The sequence below is a fragment of the Trypanosoma theileri genome, assembly GCF_002087225.1.
Source record: "Trypanosoma theileri isolate Edinburgh chromosome Unknown TM35_Tth_17_V1, whole genome shotgun sequence".
NCBI classification, from domain to species: domain Eukaryota; phylum Euglenozoa; class Kinetoplastea; order Trypanosomatida; family Trypanosomatidae; genus Trypanosoma; species Trypanosoma theileri.
Genome location: NW_021639859.1, coordinates 406413 through 423321, shown reverse-complemented (window position 1 = coordinate 423321; position 16909 = coordinate 406413). Strand labels below are relative to the sequence as shown.

General features: G+C 39.6%; 9 protein-coding genes across 9 annotated transcripts; all 9 read left to right on the top strand.

The window, feature by feature from the left end:
• Positions 1 to 275: 275 nt before the first annotated feature.
• On the top strand, positions 276 to 1571 carry TM35_000172820 (uncharacterized protein; the record flags this gene model as incomplete). Its single annotated transcript, XM_029026361.1, has 1 exon — positions 276 to 1571. One exon carries the CDS (start codon positions 276 to 278, stop codon positions 1569 to 1571), a length of 1296 nt encoding a protein of 431 aa, XP_028882476.1.
• Positions 1572 to 1830: 259 nt separating this feature from the next.
• On the top strand, positions 1831 to 5160 carry TM35_000172810 (uncharacterized protein; the record flags this gene model as incomplete). Its single annotated transcript, XM_029026360.1, has 1 exon — positions 1831 to 5160. The coding sequence occupies one exon, from the start codon at positions 1831 to 1833 to the stop codon at positions 5158 to 5160; it is 3330 nt and encodes a 1109-aa protein (XP_028882475.1).
• Positions 5161 to 5672: 512 nt separating this feature from the next.
• Positions 5673 to 7163, top strand: TM35_000172800 (putative phenylalanyl-tRNA synthetase alpha chain; the record flags this gene model as incomplete). Its single annotated transcript, XM_029026359.1, has 1 exon — positions 5673 to 7163. One exon carries the CDS (start codon positions 5673 to 5675, stop codon positions 7161 to 7163), a length of 1491 nt encoding a protein of 496 aa, XP_028882474.1.
• Positions 7164 to 7722: 559 nt separating this feature from the next.
• TM35_000172790 (60S ribosomal protein L18a) lies at positions 7723 to 8262 on the top strand (the record flags this gene model as incomplete). The annotated part of the gene is made up of 1 exon (XM_029026358.1): positions 7723 to 8262. One exon carries the CDS (start codon positions 7723 to 7725, stop codon positions 8260 to 8262), a length of 540 nt encoding a protein of 179 aa, XP_028882473.1.
• Positions 8263 to 9051: 789 nt separating this feature from the next.
• TM35_000172780 (putative ethanolamine-phosphate cytidylyltransferase) lies at positions 9052 to 10200 on the top strand (the record flags this gene model as incomplete). Its single annotated transcript, XM_029026357.1, has 1 exon — positions 9052 to 10200. One exon carries the CDS (start codon positions 9052 to 9054, stop codon positions 10198 to 10200), a length of 1149 nt encoding a protein of 382 aa, XP_028882472.1.
• Positions 10201 to 10778: 578 nt separating this feature from the next.
• Positions 10779 to 11387, top strand: TM35_000172770 (uncharacterized protein; the record flags this gene model as incomplete). Its single annotated transcript, XM_029026356.1, has 1 exon — positions 10779 to 11387. One exon carries the CDS (start codon positions 10779 to 10781, stop codon positions 11385 to 11387), a length of 609 nt encoding a protein of 202 aa, XP_028882471.1.
• A 315-nt stretch (positions 11388 to 11702) lies between these two features.
• On the top strand, positions 11703 to 12722 carry TM35_000172760 (protein phosphatase methylesterase 1; the record flags this gene model as incomplete). The annotated part of the gene is made up of 1 exon (XM_029026355.1): positions 11703 to 12722. The coding sequence occupies one exon, from the start codon at positions 11703 to 11705 to the stop codon at positions 12720 to 12722; it is 1020 nt and encodes a 339-aa protein (XP_028882470.1).
• A 343-nt stretch (positions 12723 to 13065) lies between these two features.
• TM35_000172750 (vacuolar proton-ATPase-like protein) lies at positions 13066 to 15606 on the top strand (the record flags this gene model as incomplete). The annotated part of the gene is made up of 1 exon (XM_029026354.1): positions 13066 to 15606. One exon carries the CDS (start codon positions 13066 to 13068, stop codon positions 15604 to 15606), a length of 2541 nt encoding a protein of 846 aa, XP_028882469.1.
• A 285-nt stretch (positions 15607 to 15891) lies between these two features.
• TM35_000172740 (uncharacterized protein) lies at positions 15892 to 16224 on the top strand (the record flags this gene model as incomplete). Its single annotated transcript, XM_029026353.1, has 1 exon — positions 15892 to 16224. One exon carries the CDS (start codon positions 15892 to 15894, stop codon positions 16222 to 16224), a length of 333 nt encoding a protein of 110 aa, XP_028882468.1.
• Positions 16225 to 16909: the final 685 nt, after the last annotated feature.

Here is a 16909-nt window from a genome sequence, read left to right as displayed (position 1 = left end):
TCTTCTTAATTCTTTCTTCACTCTCCTTGCGTAGCAAAGAGCGAAAAAAAAAAAAATTATTTTAAATTACTGCAACTTCAAGTGACGTATAGAGGGGGTTGTACTTGCCGGATAATCTGAAAGTCTAAGAAGGTGGCAGGTGCTGGCTGTACTTCTTTTCTTAAAAAAAAAAATTTATTTATATGTATGTTTGTGTTTTTTTTTTTTTTTTCTCTTCTTTTTTCTTTAAAGTCTTCTGTGTTGTCGCATAGTGGAGGAGAAAGGGGGCAGACAGTATGGACCCGTGGGAGCCGTCGCTTCCTGGCGCAGGAGCTCAGCGTGTTGTGATGTTGTTGCGACTGTACATGCGCATGGGGTACTACAGTTCACTCTCTGTGCTTGTGGTGGACGCTCTTTCGTTAACGTTTAAAGCCGATGGGGCAACCGTGTCTGAGCTCAGCACGTACTTGGGTCTCACACCAGACAGTGTGGAAGCGGGAATTGAAGGAATTCCAAAGGAAGTGTGCTGTACATCAACAGATCTTCATCAGGAGAATATTGGAGATGATTCGGAAGAGACAAAAGGAAAGGGTACACGTAAAAGAAATCGACAAGAGGGTACAGAAGAAAATGCTTTGCGATATTATATAAATTATTCTGCTCTCTTACCATTTGTTTTCGCACATGTTTCCCATATGTTGCTGGCTCTTTCTCAAATACCTGTACCACAACAGACAGGAAATGGAGGTTTAGGTGGAGAAATTGCCTCGTTAAATATATCTCCAACACTTCGACGTTCAGATGGAAAACGTGGACTTTGTTGTACATCTTGTCGCTACTGGATGGCACTAAAAGATATGCGATTAACTATTTCACGATGTCCTCTTTGTCAATCAGATATACTTGGAAGTATACTACGCGGAATTAAGTCTCGTTATGATGAAAAAATAAAAAGAGGTCAGCCCTTACTTTCCTTTGGTCCTTTACAGCAGCGAGGTTTAAGTTCAAGTAAACCGACAGAGACTGGTCAAAATGTCACATCTAATGTGACTGGAGATGATATAGCCGATTATCCTCTTGCACGCGATCCTTTTCTTGTGCAACAAGGACTTTTTTTTCATTTTCTGTTTTCTCAACCTTTTGTTTGTATTAACGATACTGCTTTCGTTATAGATGTTGATGAAATCATGACGAAAGCGGAGTATGAGTATCGATCGATGCATAGGGCAACCGTTCTGGATCAATTCCGTCTCGTCCACCGTAATGCTGCCGCTATTCGAGTAAAGTTAATTGATCAGGAAAAATTGGACGCCGATAGATGTCATTTGAGTGTGATGAAACTAAAAAAACGTGGACAGTTGCCTCCATGGCTGCGACCAGCCCCATTGTTTCCAGAAGGCGATGAACCTCCACCGCCGATTGAAAAAGAAAAAGATGAAGAAGATGTTTCAGCAGACATTGCAGGAACGCGGGGAACAAAGCGGGTACGGCGAGAACACGACATTGTAGCAAATGCAAGGTACATTGCACGTCAGTTTTTTGATGATGATTACGATGAAATTATTCTTCATAGATCTTCACCTAGATCTTGATGTTTTTTTTTTTTTTCTTTCTTTCTTTTCTTACGGAAGGCCGAAATAATAATGCTGTCGTTTTTATTTTTCATTGTATTTTTTCTTTTCTTTTTTTTCTTTGTCTTCAGAGGAATACATTTCTTATTTGTTCATTATTATTGTTTTTTTTTTTCCTTTCATTCTTTTTATTTCTAATCTTACAGTTTATATTATTATTTATTTATTTATTTATTTATTTTTTTTTCGTGAGCGGGCAATATCTATATATGAAACCTAAATGAGCAAACCCGTTGACACTGTTTCGTTTAGCAACAGGGAAATGTCATTCTACAGTTGTGGTAGTGACTCTGTTCCAAGGCAGAGATCTGGTAATCGTGACAGTGGAGTAAGAGAATGTGACCTTAATAGTCTTCGAGAACTCGTGACACTCTTGGCTCACGATGAGGTTTCTCTTACTAGTATTATAAATGGCTTACCAGAGGAATATCACGATGCTTTAGCTGATCACTTATCAGATCTTCTCCACATTGCATCTGAGGTTGCTCCTGTACAGACTTCTAGAATTCTATCAACTTTACTACAGATGGAACTTGATCGGGCCACTCAAAGACGAAATGATATTCATACTTTCATGAGAGGAAATGGAGTGGTTCCAAAGGTGTTTGAAGGCCTTTTGGCTAAAGTGACAAGTGCACATGGTGGTCTTGAAGAGCAGTTGGTAAATTGCTGTATAGATTTATGTGATGAAAGTCTTTTATCAAGTATTACTAGACACCCTGAAGAACATTTCACAACTTCTATGGATAGTGTCACAACTACATCTTCTATTCTTCTTGAAGGTCTTGATTACTTTAATAGTGAGGCTGCACAGATATTGGATGGGATTGATGATAATTGTTATGATAAAAGTGCTTATGCAACAAGTATTACAGTTATGTCACTTCGTATTCTTGATGTTGTACATAATTCTTTGCGTGAATGGCCTTGGAGTTTGCGTGAAAGTTTACGAGATTTGTTAGAGACCATTGAGTTTCGTTTAGATAAAAAATCAGATTCTCTCTTAGAAGTAACAGATAATGAAGAGTCCAAATTAACTTCTCTAGGACAGAATGTAATGGCAACAATTGTTGTACTTAGAGCGGTGATTCCGGCATTACTTGGAACTGTTCCCCGTTTACTTCCAGGTGGGAGTTGCTTTGATAGAGAGTACATTTTACTTCAAAAACGTTTCACAATGCTGGCAAAAGTAATACAAAAAGCAGCACATGGTTTGTTATTTAATGGTCCACATGAAAAGGGAATGATTGCTTTTAACAATGAACTTCCCACTCTTACACAACATTGTTTAAATATTTTTTTATGTATTTCTAGAATTACAGAGCCTCCTGTTCCATCTCAAGATAAATCTATTCTTGAAAGTGCGACGGAAGTAACACTAAAATTCCAAAGATTTCTTGATAATCATTTGGTTTACTTAATGCATGCATCGATGAAGTATAATCCTATGATGGAACCCGTTTATTGGACTCGAATAATGCGTCTCACCGCATACGGAGAAAATCGTCTTGCTTGTATAGATCGTTTTATCCCACCAGTACTATCTGCTGAGGTGGTGTGTCCTCCTAATGTTGAAGAGTCTTCTACCGCGTTGCGAAGATCACGACGTGTACTTGGTTTGCTTTCGCGTTTAGGTAATATTCGATTACCATATGAAATGCATACAATAACTACTGGTGGTGGAAGTATTATTAGTACTAATAGTAATAATAATAATAATACTAATAATAATACTAATCGTAGTGTTATGGATTTACAACATGAGGATATATTTAATGAGTTGATTTCATATGCCCTTAAGGTAACTGTTAATCCAAACATCACTGGATTACACGTCTGTTTCTGTAGTATTATTGGATTAGCGGCTGATAACACTGTCGCGATTGTTGTTTATTGGGATTTGTTACGTATCTATCTTGAAAATTACTACAGAAATGAAGAGACAAAACTACTACAAACACAATGTCCACAATTTTACCAATACCGAAAGCATTCTGGTCACCGCGATGGTGACTCACTTGCGTTTCTTTTCCTTCTTGTAGATGTGGCTATAAGAACAAAAAAATGTAAAGGATTTCGTCTCATTCTTCTTGCTGGAAGGTCAAAAACTTGTTTCTCATGGATACGAGATGCTCTTTCTTTGCTACCATCAACACATGCCACAGGATGTGTACAAGTATTATTATTTGGAACTGGTGATGTTCACGTTTCACGTAACGAGTGGGGTGTTGGTTCTTTTGATGTGATGGTTATTAATCGAGCGAGGGAACTGTTAACAGTATTGGAAGAATTACATCTTTGTCTTCCTCTTGGTCCTGCAGATTACCGAATGTTGTTAGAGGAAAAAAAAGAACAAGAAGAACAAGAACAACATGAAGAAGAAGAAGAAGAAAAGAATGAAGATGACAAGAAGCAAAACAAAAACAGGGTATTTAAGAATAATACTGAGAAACTGTTTCCATCTCTTTCTGGGGAAATAATTCATAGAGCATTAAAAAATGAGTTATCAGCGTGTGGTACACTTCCATTACTTTTATTCGAAACTATAGAGAGACAAGATGTACGTCTTTGGCCTTTAGCATTAATGCGTGATGTGTTTGGGCTTATTTGTACAGCCATCCTTCCTCTCACTGTCTTTACTACGGTTATCAGGGAAGATGTACAGCCATTGCGAATGCAGGGGGTTCCTGCAAGTGTTACGGGTAATTTCCGCATGCGTGCAGTGGAGTTTTTCTATAAATTTGATGGTGATCTTTTGCTACACTTAGAGATTGTGCCCAAGTGGTTACGTGAGGCGATATCTCATAGTCGTAAGAATCATCGCCCTTCTTGGCGACGACCACTTCAAGTTGAAAGTCGTTTTCGCATCTCTTGGTTCTCCGTATCTCATGAACATGATGGGGATGTAGAGGCTAATGAAAGTAATTTATTGCATGTTCTCTTTTTGATATCACGACGTTATTACACCCTGCGTGAATTTCATATACGTGATGGGTCTTCCATATTAGAAACAGGTTGGCCAAACATTATTCTAAGTTTGCGTCATTGTACACTTGAATCACTCTGGAGACTCTTGTTGTATAATTTGTGGAGTACTTTTGCGTGGGTACGACAGATATTACCATTACAGTGTCCTATTATGTGTATGGTAACAGCGATACGATCATACTTGAAGGAGTCTTTTCAAACTTCTTCTTCTTCATCTCATGGTAATGATGATGATCTTAAGGATAATAAAATATTACTACATGTTGCTGCTGACGCTCTCGCGTCTACTACTATTACCGGAGTTCATCTTGTTCAATTTCTTGTGGATATTTGTAGTTTTGTACGTTTAATTGACTTTGAGGGACTTAGCTCTGTAAACAGTGAAGAAGGTGGTTCGTCTGTTCAGAGAGAGGATGCTATGGTAGAAAGTGTCCTTCGCATTATATTTCGTAACGAAAAAATTGGTGATGCTGAAATGATTGTTGCACGTTTAATTGCATCACAAGGTATACCACTCTTAAATGCAGTACAATGTCTTCCGTTAAGAAACAAAAGAGAATAATAATGTCATTATTTTCTATATGATACACCTACAGAGAAGGAAAGAGAAAGAAGGAGAGATGGATTGTGAGGGATTGTATACACCTTATAGTATTTCTGTCTTAACTTGGAGGAGAATCTCTTGTTATATATATATATATTTTTTTTTTCTTTTTTTGTGTGTTATTGTCCACTCCTTTTCATCTACGTACGGAACGTGGGAATATAATATTGCTGCTTTGTTTAGTGTTTATCCTTTTTTTTTTTTTCCTTCACTGCGGTAAAGATTATTTTTTATTTTTTTATTTTATTTGTCGGTGGATACCCGGAGGATGGATTCGTGTGTTTTCTTTGCTTTTTCTCTTTGTTCCATTCCCCTCTATTTTTTTTTTTTCCTTTTTTATTGCTTCTCTAATTTGTGTATAATTTATTTGAATGAAAAGGTGGGGATATCGCGTGGTGCACACACACAAAAATAAAAAAAAAAAAACAGCGAAAAGAACAAAAAAAAATAAGATAAACATAAAAAAAAAAATGAGTACTGCGGAGGGTTCTGTTTTGCGAGCACTTTCTACTGCGGATATTGTTGAGTCCGACATTTTGGCTGATGAATTGCGGGTGGACCATCAGGACGTTGTGGGTGCGATCAAGTCGCTGGAGTCCGACGGTTATGTGGTGAGTGAAATAAAGACAAAGCCGAGATGGAAGTTGACGGGCGAGGGCCTTAAGATCTGCGAGAGCGGCAGCCCCGAGTTTCTTCTCTGGCAGCTGCTGGAGAAGGGCGAGATGTCGCAGGAGGCCGTGGCGGAGGTGTTGGGAAAGGAGATGATGGCCGTGGCCATGTCGAACGGCATGAAGGCGAAGATCTTTACACTAAACAAGAAAGATGGTAAAGTTACACTGAGCCGCTCCTCCGCTGTTAAGGAGTTCCACGACAGTGTACGTCACGCACTGACACAGGCAAAGAAGGATGAACACGTTGACCCAAAGGATACTGAAATGCTTAAAAAACGTAAATTGGCAACATTAGACAGTTTAAAGGTTTTCTGTGTGCGAAAAGGACCTAATTACGCCTTGGAGCGCCGTGCAAAGGCTGCCGGAGATCTAACAAAGGAGATGTTACAAGATGGTTCATGGAAAACAACAGAGTTTAAGGAGTACAATCTTGCTGCGGAAGGACGTGAGGTAAGCTGTGGTCAGTTACACCCACTACTTAAGGTTCGGCAGGAGTTCCGAGAAATATTTATGGAACTTGGTTTTCAAGAGATGGAAACAAATCATTGGGTGGAATCATCATTCTGGAATTTTGATGCACTCTTTATTGGACAAAATCACCCTGCCCGTGATGTGCAGGATACTTTCTTTGTCTCTAAACCAGCAACCCATGAGATAAGAGATCGTGATGTAGTGGATCGCGTACGCCAAATGCATGAAGAAAAGTTCAAATATACATGGAGAGAAGAAGAAGCACAACGTAACGTTTTGCGTACACACACTACAGGTTGTTCAGGTTTTTGGCTCCATCAAATTGCAAAGCTTTCTCCGTTACTGCCAGATGGACGTCGGGAATTCCGTCCTGGCCGTTATTACAGTATTGATCGTGTGTTCCGTAATGAAGAAATGGATCGGACACATTTATGCGAATTTCATCAAATTGAAGGATGGGTTATTGATCGCAATATCTCCTTATCGAATATGATGCATACATTCCAATTATTCTTTAACCGTATTGGAGTGGAAAAGCTGCGCTTCAAGCCTGTTTTTAACCCTTATACGGAGCCATCGATGGAGATATTCGGTTGGCACAAACAGTTAAAGCGCTGGATTGAGGTGGGTAACAGTGGTCTCTTTCGTCCAGAAATGCTTGAGCCACTTGGTTTCGACGAGGATGTTACGGTAATGGCTTGGGGACTTTCACTCGAACGGCCCACTATGATAAAATACGGTCTATCGAGTATTCACGAGCTCTTTGGTCATAAGGTAGACTTACGCTTCATCAAGAAATCTAAGTTGTTGCGTTTCTAAAGTGGAAATGAAAAAGAAAAAAAAAGAAAAGAAGGAAGGAAATACACAATGGAAGGAAAAGAATGAGACTATTGCCTACGTGAGGGAGAGAGAGAGAGAGAGAGAGAGAGAGAGAAGAAATGAGGAAGAAAGAAAAGGAAAAAAAAAAAAAATGAAAGTATAACGATGGGCAGGATGGGAATGTTATAACAACATCTCTTTCATTGTTTATTCCTTTTTTTTTTTTCATAACGTGTTATTCTTTTTGTATACGAAGAAAAGAGTAAAAACAACAACAAAAAAGGAATAACTCTCTTCCTGGGGCTGTTTCCTGCTTTGCTCCAGTGTTGTTTCTGTTTTTTTATTTTCTATTCTTGTTTTCTGTTGTTGTTTTTGTAGTAGTAGCAGCTAATACTGCTGCATGCCATTACTTTTTATGCTCTTTATGTATTTGATACAATTTACTGTTTTTCTCTTCTAATGATATTTCTTTGTTTCTCTTCTTTTTTACTTTTTTTTTTTTTACTTTTCTTTTCTCTATTCCCATACTTGCCACACAGTGTGGAGAAGAAGTTCAGCGATGGTAAAGCCACATCTTCGTCACTACTGCGTCGTTGGTCGCGAGACCCCATCTGAGAAGAACCCCACACCAACGGTGTACAAATTCGAAGTCTTCGCCCCCAACTTCGTTGTTGCCAAGAGCCGCTTCTGGCGTATGATGCGTGAGAAGAATAAGGTGAAGTCCACACACGGTGATGTGCTCTCATGCCGTGTGGTGAAGGACCGCAAGCTGGCGGCCCGCAACTACAGTGTGGATATCGCCTACTACAGCCAGCGCTGCGGCTACACACACATGGTGAAGGAGTTCCGGGATGTGTGCAAGGCCGGTGCGGTCAGTCAGGCTTATCACGATCTCGCCTCTCGTCATCGTGCACGTTATCACAACATTGAGGTGCTTGGCGTGAAGAGCGTGCCGAACCACGCCGTGCGTCGCCTCAGCGTGCAGCAGTATCACGATAAGGACTTGTCCTTCCCACTGCTGCAGCGCCGTGTCAAGGCGGCTCGCAAGGACCGTGCTATCTTTGTCAAGAAGAACACGAAGCGTGCTGTGGTGGCTTAGAAGCTGTCTTCACTACACAAATTCTTTTTTTTATTTTTTTAAAAAAGAAAAATTTGATATTGGCGTGTTTTTTATTTATGTGGATTAAACACATATTAGAAATGATATGCGTACCTGTATTTATATGGGTAAGTTTTTCTTTTGTTTCTGTTTGTATGTGTTTATTTGCATTTGTCGCCTTCATCTTCTATTCTGTCTTTTTTTTTCTTGTTTTACTATTTTTTTCTGATTCTCTCCTTGTGGGATTGTATCACTCTGTTTCTATTTTATCTGAAAATGTGCACTCTTTTCTCTCACTCTTTTTTTTTGTTTTTTTTTTGTTTTTTTTGTTTGTTTTTCTACTTTACCGTATGAATTTGGTACTTTTGGAGTCATTTTCTTACATAACAATTTATCGCGGAATCCATTACTAGAGTGACGCAAAGCGAATAAAGGAATTAAGTGAAAAAAAAAATAAAACACATAATACGGTGGCAACAACAACAACAACAACAACAACAAGTCTTGTGTGTGGATTGTTGTGTCACCATACTCACTCTCTTTGCGCTGGTTTTCTGCTACTCGTGGATAGGGAAGTAAAGCAAGAAAAAAGAAAAAGAAAAAATAATAATAGTATTGCATCCAAAAAAAAAAAAAGAATAACAAAAAGGGGAAAAGAAAGAAATAAAATAATTAAAAAGAAAAAGAAAAGACACATTGAAGTCATTACCAATACTCTTTGCTACGTGGTGTCCCATTGTTCCTTCCCGCATTATCCCCTCAAAACATCACTCTATCGTGCAGAACATAATGTCGCAGAGTAAAGTTCACCTCAACGCCAACAATCCGGATGATCCATATCCACTCTACGCCACTACACCTGTTCCTCCAAAGAAACCGGGTACTGTGCGTATTTGGGTGGACGGCTGCTTTGATATGCTGCACTTTGGTCACACCAATGCGTTACGTCAAGCCGCTTCTCTCGGTCATGAACTCTTTGTTGGTTGTCACTCAGATGAAGAGATTATACGATACAAGGGTCCACCTATTATGCATGAAGAAGAACGTTATGAAGCTCTTCGTGCATGTAAATGGGTAAATTTTGTAGTTGAAAATTATCCTTATGTTACGCGGCTTGCTGATATAGATCGCTTTGAAGTGGATTATGTTGTACATGGTGATGATATTTCTGTTGATCTTAATGGTCGTAATTCTTACCAGGAGATTATCGATGCTGGTCGGTTCAAAGTTGTTAAGCGAACAGAGTGTATTTCTACCACCGATCTTGTGGGACGAATGTTGTTATGCAAGAATGGTAATTTGTTAAGCCAAGATGACAAAAAACTCTTGGAAGATGAAGCCACAAAACACTCTGCATTCCACTATTTAACTACATCAAGAAAAATTGCTCAATTCAGTAACAACCGTGGTCCCAATCCCGGTGATAGAATTGTTTATGTGGATGGTAGCTTTGACTTATTTCACTATGGTCATATTCGTGTCTTGCAAAAGGCACGGGAATTTGGAGATTACCTCATTGCTGGTGTCCACGAGGATAGTGTTATCCGCAAGGCAAAGGGTGAACATTTCCCCATTATGAGTCTTAACGAACGTGTTCTCGGTGTACTCTCGTGTCGTTATGTGGATGAGGTTGTCTTGGGCGCCCCATATGAGGTGACACGCGGAGTTATCGATAGTCTTAATATTAGTGCAGTCGTTGGCGGAAAGACATGTGATGCGTACGGGTCTGTGGACGGACATGACTCGTATGCCGTTCCAAAGGCGATGGGTTGTTTCCATCAGGTAGACTCGGGATGTAGTCTTACAACCCGTGTGTTGATTGATCGTGTTATGACGAATCGAGTGGCATTTCTCAAACGACAAAAAGAAAAACGAGAAAAGGATAAGAAAAATGCTGAGCGAAAGCCAGACATGTATAAGAACGTGAAGGAGGTTTGAGTTAACGGACAGGCGTGGATGAGGGACATATCATTATATACGAACCTTAAAAAAAAAAAAAAAAGAAACCAGAAAAACAAAAAAGAAACGAAGAAAGCGTAAGAGTGTCAATAGATGACGTTCTACCATAAGGCTTACTTTTTCGTAGTACAACATTGCTTGTTTTTTTTTTTTTTTTGCTTGTCTCCCTCAGCATAGAAGGCTCATACATGCGTGAAAATACATTATAAACGGATTGATCTTCAGGACTCATAGGAGAATGAATGGATGAAAGAAAGCGGGATCGATGAGGTGTATGCATAATCTCGCTTTAAGACTCGTTTTTTTTTGGTGTTTGTATACGTTTTTGTTTTTTTGAAGTTTTCATCAATCCTTTTTTTTTTTCTGTTGTTATTATTTCTTGTTTTACGTGTGCTTCTTGAATTTCCTGCTACCATGTGCAAACACATATTGGATATAATAATAAATAATGTATTATGTACGCATATATCTGCCCCCTTTCTTTTTTTTTTTGTTTAACGTATAAAAATATATTTAATGACATCTACTGAAACATTATCAATAACAAAAAGCGTAATATGAAACCAATGATTCTCCCGTACGTAGATTCTGCACCACCAGGAGAGTTTTTACTTCAAGCAAGAGCCCTGGTGAAGAAAGAAGCAGTAGATGAGGATAAAGTATATAGTGAAAAAATCCAGTCTTTGCAGGATCAGCAGCGAAGTCATATGGAGGAATATAACTTATTCTGGAGGGAGATGCACACTGTGCAACGAGAGCTTCATTCATCTTTAGCATCACAAAATTCACTTATTCTTTCTAAAAAGCGTTCTCGTTCAATTGACACTACCGCAGACTGTGAAATACTACGTTTTGAAGGAATGTTAACGGAATCACTTAGTTTGGAATTGATTTTACGTTTCTGGGATGATCGATATGGGAATTGTACGTTTGCAAGAATGGCATTAGAGGCTCTACAGTCTACACAAGAAGCGTTACGCTTTACAAGAAGACGTATAGAAGAAATTAATGCACTTCGTTTTTTGGAACAGCAACAGTGCGCAAAAGTGTTGTCTGACAAGAAGAAACTGGCATCTAGGCGGCTTGAAAAGATTAGCGCATTAGAAAACCTTTTGTTTAAAAATGAAAAGCGGTGTAATTCTTCACTGCTAACTTCACTCGATTAAGTCTGATACTCTACAGATATATGAATTTGTGATATGCATTATCTCTATAAGAATTTTGGATGAAATATTTTCTTTCTTTGTTTATATTCCATCTATGTACGAATGCTCTTTCTTTTTTTTTTGTTTTCTTTGTTTGCTTCCTTCTTCCTCTTTCTTTCTCTCTCTGTGTGTATTATGTATGCTTTTTTATTCTTTTTTTATTTTTTATTTTTTGTTTTGCTTCCATGTTCTCAAAGGTGGTATCCCTATTGTTATCATTGATATTTAGTTATTATTGTAGCCAGATCCTTGTAGTGTGGGGCTATTGGTCATTAAATGGAGCCCATAGTTGTTGCCCGTCACGAAGATCACAACATCACTTTGCCGTCTGGTGAGACGTTCCACGTTGTGCTGTTTGGCGGCAGCGATGCGGAGTACCGCGAGCGCGGCGAGACTCCCCCGCCGGTGGTGTTCTGCGTGCACGGGGCGGGGATGAGCAGCGCGAGTTTTTTCCTCCTCGCCACGCACCTCGCGGAGGCGGACGGGGCGAACGGCGTCGTCCGCGTGGCGGCGTACGACATGCGCTGCCACGGCGACTCGACATTTGGCGGCGGCGAGGCGGGACTCACGCGGGGCGTTTTGGTCGACGACTTCCGCGCCCTCCTCGCGGCCGCCCGCGCGACGCTCTTCGCCGACACGCCGCGGCTGTACGTCGCCGGCCACTCCCTCGGCGGCTCCGTCGTTGTGCACGCGCTGCGGGACGGCGGCGTCGACGGCATCGCCGGCGTTGTGCTGCTCGACATCGCGGAGGGCACCGCCGCCGGATCACTGCGGCACATGGACGCGTTTCTGCGCGACCGGCCAACGAGATTTAACGACGTCAACGCAGCAGCGCAGTGGTTTCTGCAGCGCGGCGGAATGCGATCACCAGCGGCAGCCGCCATCACAGTTCCACCCCTCCTCAAACTCGTAGAAGACGGACACCTTGAGTGGAAGTCTGATCTCGCCGCCATGTCGTCTGTATGGTCCGACTGGTTCGAAGGGTTAGATGACGCATTTGTTAGTTTACCATGCCCAAAACTTCTCTGTCTTGCTAACACAGAGAGATTAGATGTGGCACTCACCGTAGCCCAAATGCAGGGGAAGTTTCAGTTAGAAGTGCTCGGTAACGGTTGTGGGCATTATGTCATGGATGATCAGCCTGCTGCTTTGGCAGCAAAGTTGCGTCGTTTTATTAAACGCATCGAAACTATGTCAGAGATACTTCGTCTTAATACCAAGAAACCACTCTCAACAAACCAAGCAAAGACACCCTCAGATGAAGCTACGGCCGCAAAAGAAGTTTCGAAACCATAGTATCCTACCTCTTTTACACTGCTCCTTTTTTGTTTGACATCCTTCTTGTTTTTTTTTTCTCTCTCTCTCTTCGTATATATATATATGAGTGTCGGATGTACTCTCTTTCCGAAAAGAGGAGAAAACAGCAAGTGGGAGGGTATGAGGATATGTACTTTAATGGTTCATCGTTACCAGGTTTTTTTTTTATCATTATTGTAATAGTCAATTCATATATTGTTGATGATGATTATTATTATTACTACTACTAGTTATTGCGTTTTTTTTTAATTTTTTTTTTGTTCATTTTTTTTATTTTTATTTTTCCTGCTTGTGATATTTCTCTTGAGAATACTAGTTGACAATGCCTCAGGAGAGGGCAAGTGGCCTATGGCGTTCTGAAGATATGGTGCGACTAAATATCATTACACAGCGTGAGGCTTTCTACGATACTGTTGTCTGCATTGGTTTACTTGGAAAGGCACAATTTGTTGATGTCTGTGGTGATGCGACTGTTTTTGGACGACCCTACACAGCGGAGATTCGTCGATGCGATGATTTAGATCGAGAATTACGTTTTCTCATGGAAGAGTTTGAACGAGAAAAGTGTTTGACAGAAGAAGATGTCTTACCAGTCAATACAACGGATGATATTTGGTCTCTATTACACAGCAGTCCGTTGGACGAGGCTGAAGAAAGGATTAATGCTATGACTTCAGAACTACGCGCTGTTAACGCGTCACTGGAAGAACTTAGACGCGAAATAAATTACCATCATGAGTTGTATTTATTACATCTACGTCTAAAGGAACTCTTGCCATCACAGCAGGAACAATCTCTTACAGAACTTCTACAAACCCCATACCTTATTGGAATGATAGATGCGACCAAGACAGAAGTATTATATGCTATGGTATATCGTGCAACCAAAGGTAACGCTTTTGTGGAGCTTGATAATAAACCTGCCATGTTACTTGATACCACGACAGGCATATCATGTGTTGCAAAGACATCTTTTATTATTTTTACTCCTTCAGTAAGTGCGTTTAAAGGGGTAGAGCGATATCTTCTTAGTCTCGGTGCAACACTTCATACAATTGGAAATGCTTCACTTGAGGCAACAGAAGATAGGAAACAGGCGGCAGATGAATTAAATCAGATGTATGAAGAAGTTCAATCTCGGAAACGAGATTTACTAAAACAACACGCCCGAAGTTATTTTACTCTCCTTCAACTTATTAAAATGAGAAAACGTGTTTTTTCAACCATGAATCTTTGTACTGTCTCTGGTGCGACATGCACGGCTTCTGTATGGATTCCTAGAAAGTACGAGGATGCACTACGTGCGTCTATAAGGAAAGCATTACATGTATCATCAGGTGAAGTTTTATCAGTAGTTACACCTCATGCATCACAAAAAAATCCACCTACATATTTTGAAACTAATGCTTTTACGGAATGTTTTCAGGGTATTGTAAATAGTTATGGTATGGCACGATATAAAGAGGTAAATCCAGGTGTATTTACTATTGTGACATTTCCATATCTTTTTGGTATTATGTATGGAGATATGGGTCATGGTATGCTTCTTCTTTTTTTTGCCCTCTTTTTTATCGTAATAGAGATAAAATGGAGAGGTCATAAAAAAAATGAAATGTTAGCTATGCTTCTTAGTGGACGCTATTTACTATTATTAATGGCTCTTTTTTCTATTTACATGGGAGCCCTTTATAATGATTTTTTCGGTTTTTCTATTGGATTATTTTCTAGTGCTTATGTCTGGCCTCCTATTAATGAGCAAAATGGTATGATATATCCACTGGAAAACGTAACTAGATCACATGTTTATCCATTAGGAATTGATGTGGCATGGACAGAAACAGAAAATAAATTAGAGTTTTATAACTCTGTAAAGATGAAATGTGCTGTTATTGTTGGTGTTATTCAAATGTTGACAGGAAATATTCTTTCTTTGCTTAATTATATCTACAATAATGACTATCCAAAAATTTGTTTCCTCTTTATTCCAGAGGTTGTTTTCTTATTATGTACGTTTGGTTATATGTCGATTCTTATCGTTATCAAATGGTGTACAAAGTGGGAAAATACAAATGAAGCACCAAGTATACTGGAAATCATGACAAATTTTTTTCTTCAGCCTGGTACTGTAAACCAATCTCTTTTTAAAGGACAGGCTATTGTACAAATTGTTTTGCTTCTTTTATCTGTTGCCATGATTCCAGTAATGTTAGTAATGATGCCAGTTATTGAAGTCCGTAGGCACCGAAAACGTATGCGTTACTTTTTACATTCCCGTACTGGTTCATTACATTCACTTGGTGAAGATGGAAGAAGACATAACAAACAAGATTCTCAAAGTGATTTTCATGCTGAGGTTGTAGTTTCTCAACCTAATTTATCTGGAACTGCTGTTATAATTGATGAATATTCTAAAAATACAGTGGATGACATTTACAGTTTAAAAGAAAATAGTCATACTGAAGGTGGAAGTGTTGAAAATGAAGAGGAGTTAGTTTCACATTTTGAACTCTCTGAAGTTGTGATTCATTACATAATTCATACCATTGAGTATGTTTTAGGTTGTGTATCAAATACAGCTTCATATCTTCGTCTTTGGGCTCTTTCACTAGCTCACGCACAACTCTCTGAAGTTTTTTTCACATTTGCCGTTGTAAAAGTACTTAGTTTGGATACAACCGGAGTTTTCATCGCTGGAGGTATAGCTATATGGCTTGCAGTTACAGTTGCGGTATTGGTTGGAATGGAGGCACTCTCTGCCTTCCTTCATGCCCTCCGTCTACACTGGGTTGAGTTTAACAACAAGTTTTATGCCGCTGATGGCGTTGCATCAGAGCCGTTTGATTTAATGCAACCACAGGAATAAGATTTTTCTCCCTTCTAAGAAAGAGTTTTTTCTTTTTTTCTTTTTGCTTTTTTTTTTTTTTTTTTAATCAAATTTCCTCTTTTCTATGTTTCTCTCTTCATTTATAGACATTTGCCCAACTGCAGATACCCTCTCTCTCTTTCTTTCATTTCGTGATGCCAAATATGAGGCCATCACAGTAGTCAATTTCTACCAACACATTTTTTTTTTCTTCTTTCTTTCTTCTTCTTCTTTCTTCCTTTTCTTTTTCTCAGTAGTGTGTTTAGCAGCCATCAACTCAGCAGAATGCCCCGACTGGAGCTTGACGACGGCACCTACCCCGACTTCCGCGTTCCCACCTTCACCGCCCCGGAGGAGGCGGACGACAGCGGGTCCGAGCAACTCCCCTCCACCGAACAGCCGTGGGGCTCAATGTCCATCGTGCCGGGCATGAGCACCATGGAGCTGCTCGAGGCACACCGACAGACACTATCACAGATGTATGCCGACAACAAGACTGAACTGCACAGCGTGACGCTTAGCCGTCGACATATGCAGCCTCCCGATTTGTACAGGAGTATGATTATAGAGGGTCTCTCGGATTCGCTTGCAGGTTACAACTTCGGTATTGAGGGTTAGATGAGCATGCTAAATTATGGATAAATTCCCTCTCTGTGAGGGGCGTTTGTTTGTATATTTGAGATGTTTTTTTTTTTTTTTTTTTTGTTTCTTTGTCTTCTCTCCTACTGCTCTGTTTACGGTAAGCCTGTCCCCTCCCATGGCTTAATGTTTAAATAATGGAAAAAAAAAAGCGTGGAATGAATAATTGAGAACATGAAGCTTGCCTAATGAGATTTCCAGTGCCCAATTATTTTTACTTTTTCATAGAATTCTTCTTTTTGGGGCTTCTTCTCTGTTAACAGGGTCCATAGAAGAGAGCGGGGATCAAGGAGAATATGTTGATGTTTTTTTTTTTTTTGTTTTTGTTTTTCTTCAGAAATAGTTCATTTATTTTATTTCATCATATTACTCCTTTTTATTCTATGAACTGTTGAACGACGAGAAGCAATGTTTCTTTTTTCTTTTTCTTTTCTTTGTACGTGCCTGGTGACTGCGTTGCTTCAGTCATTTCTCAGCTTCCCACCACAGTTGAACGTTGTATTTCTCCACGTTACTTTTTTTATATGTTTTGTTTTTCTCGCCCTTTTTCACTGCAACGTCATATTTTCTGTTTACATAAACCTCTCCAAATAATACTCTCCTTTGTTTTGATTCCCTTCATCTCAATTCGTTACGGTAAAAGGAGAAAGGTGACTCCTCTGTT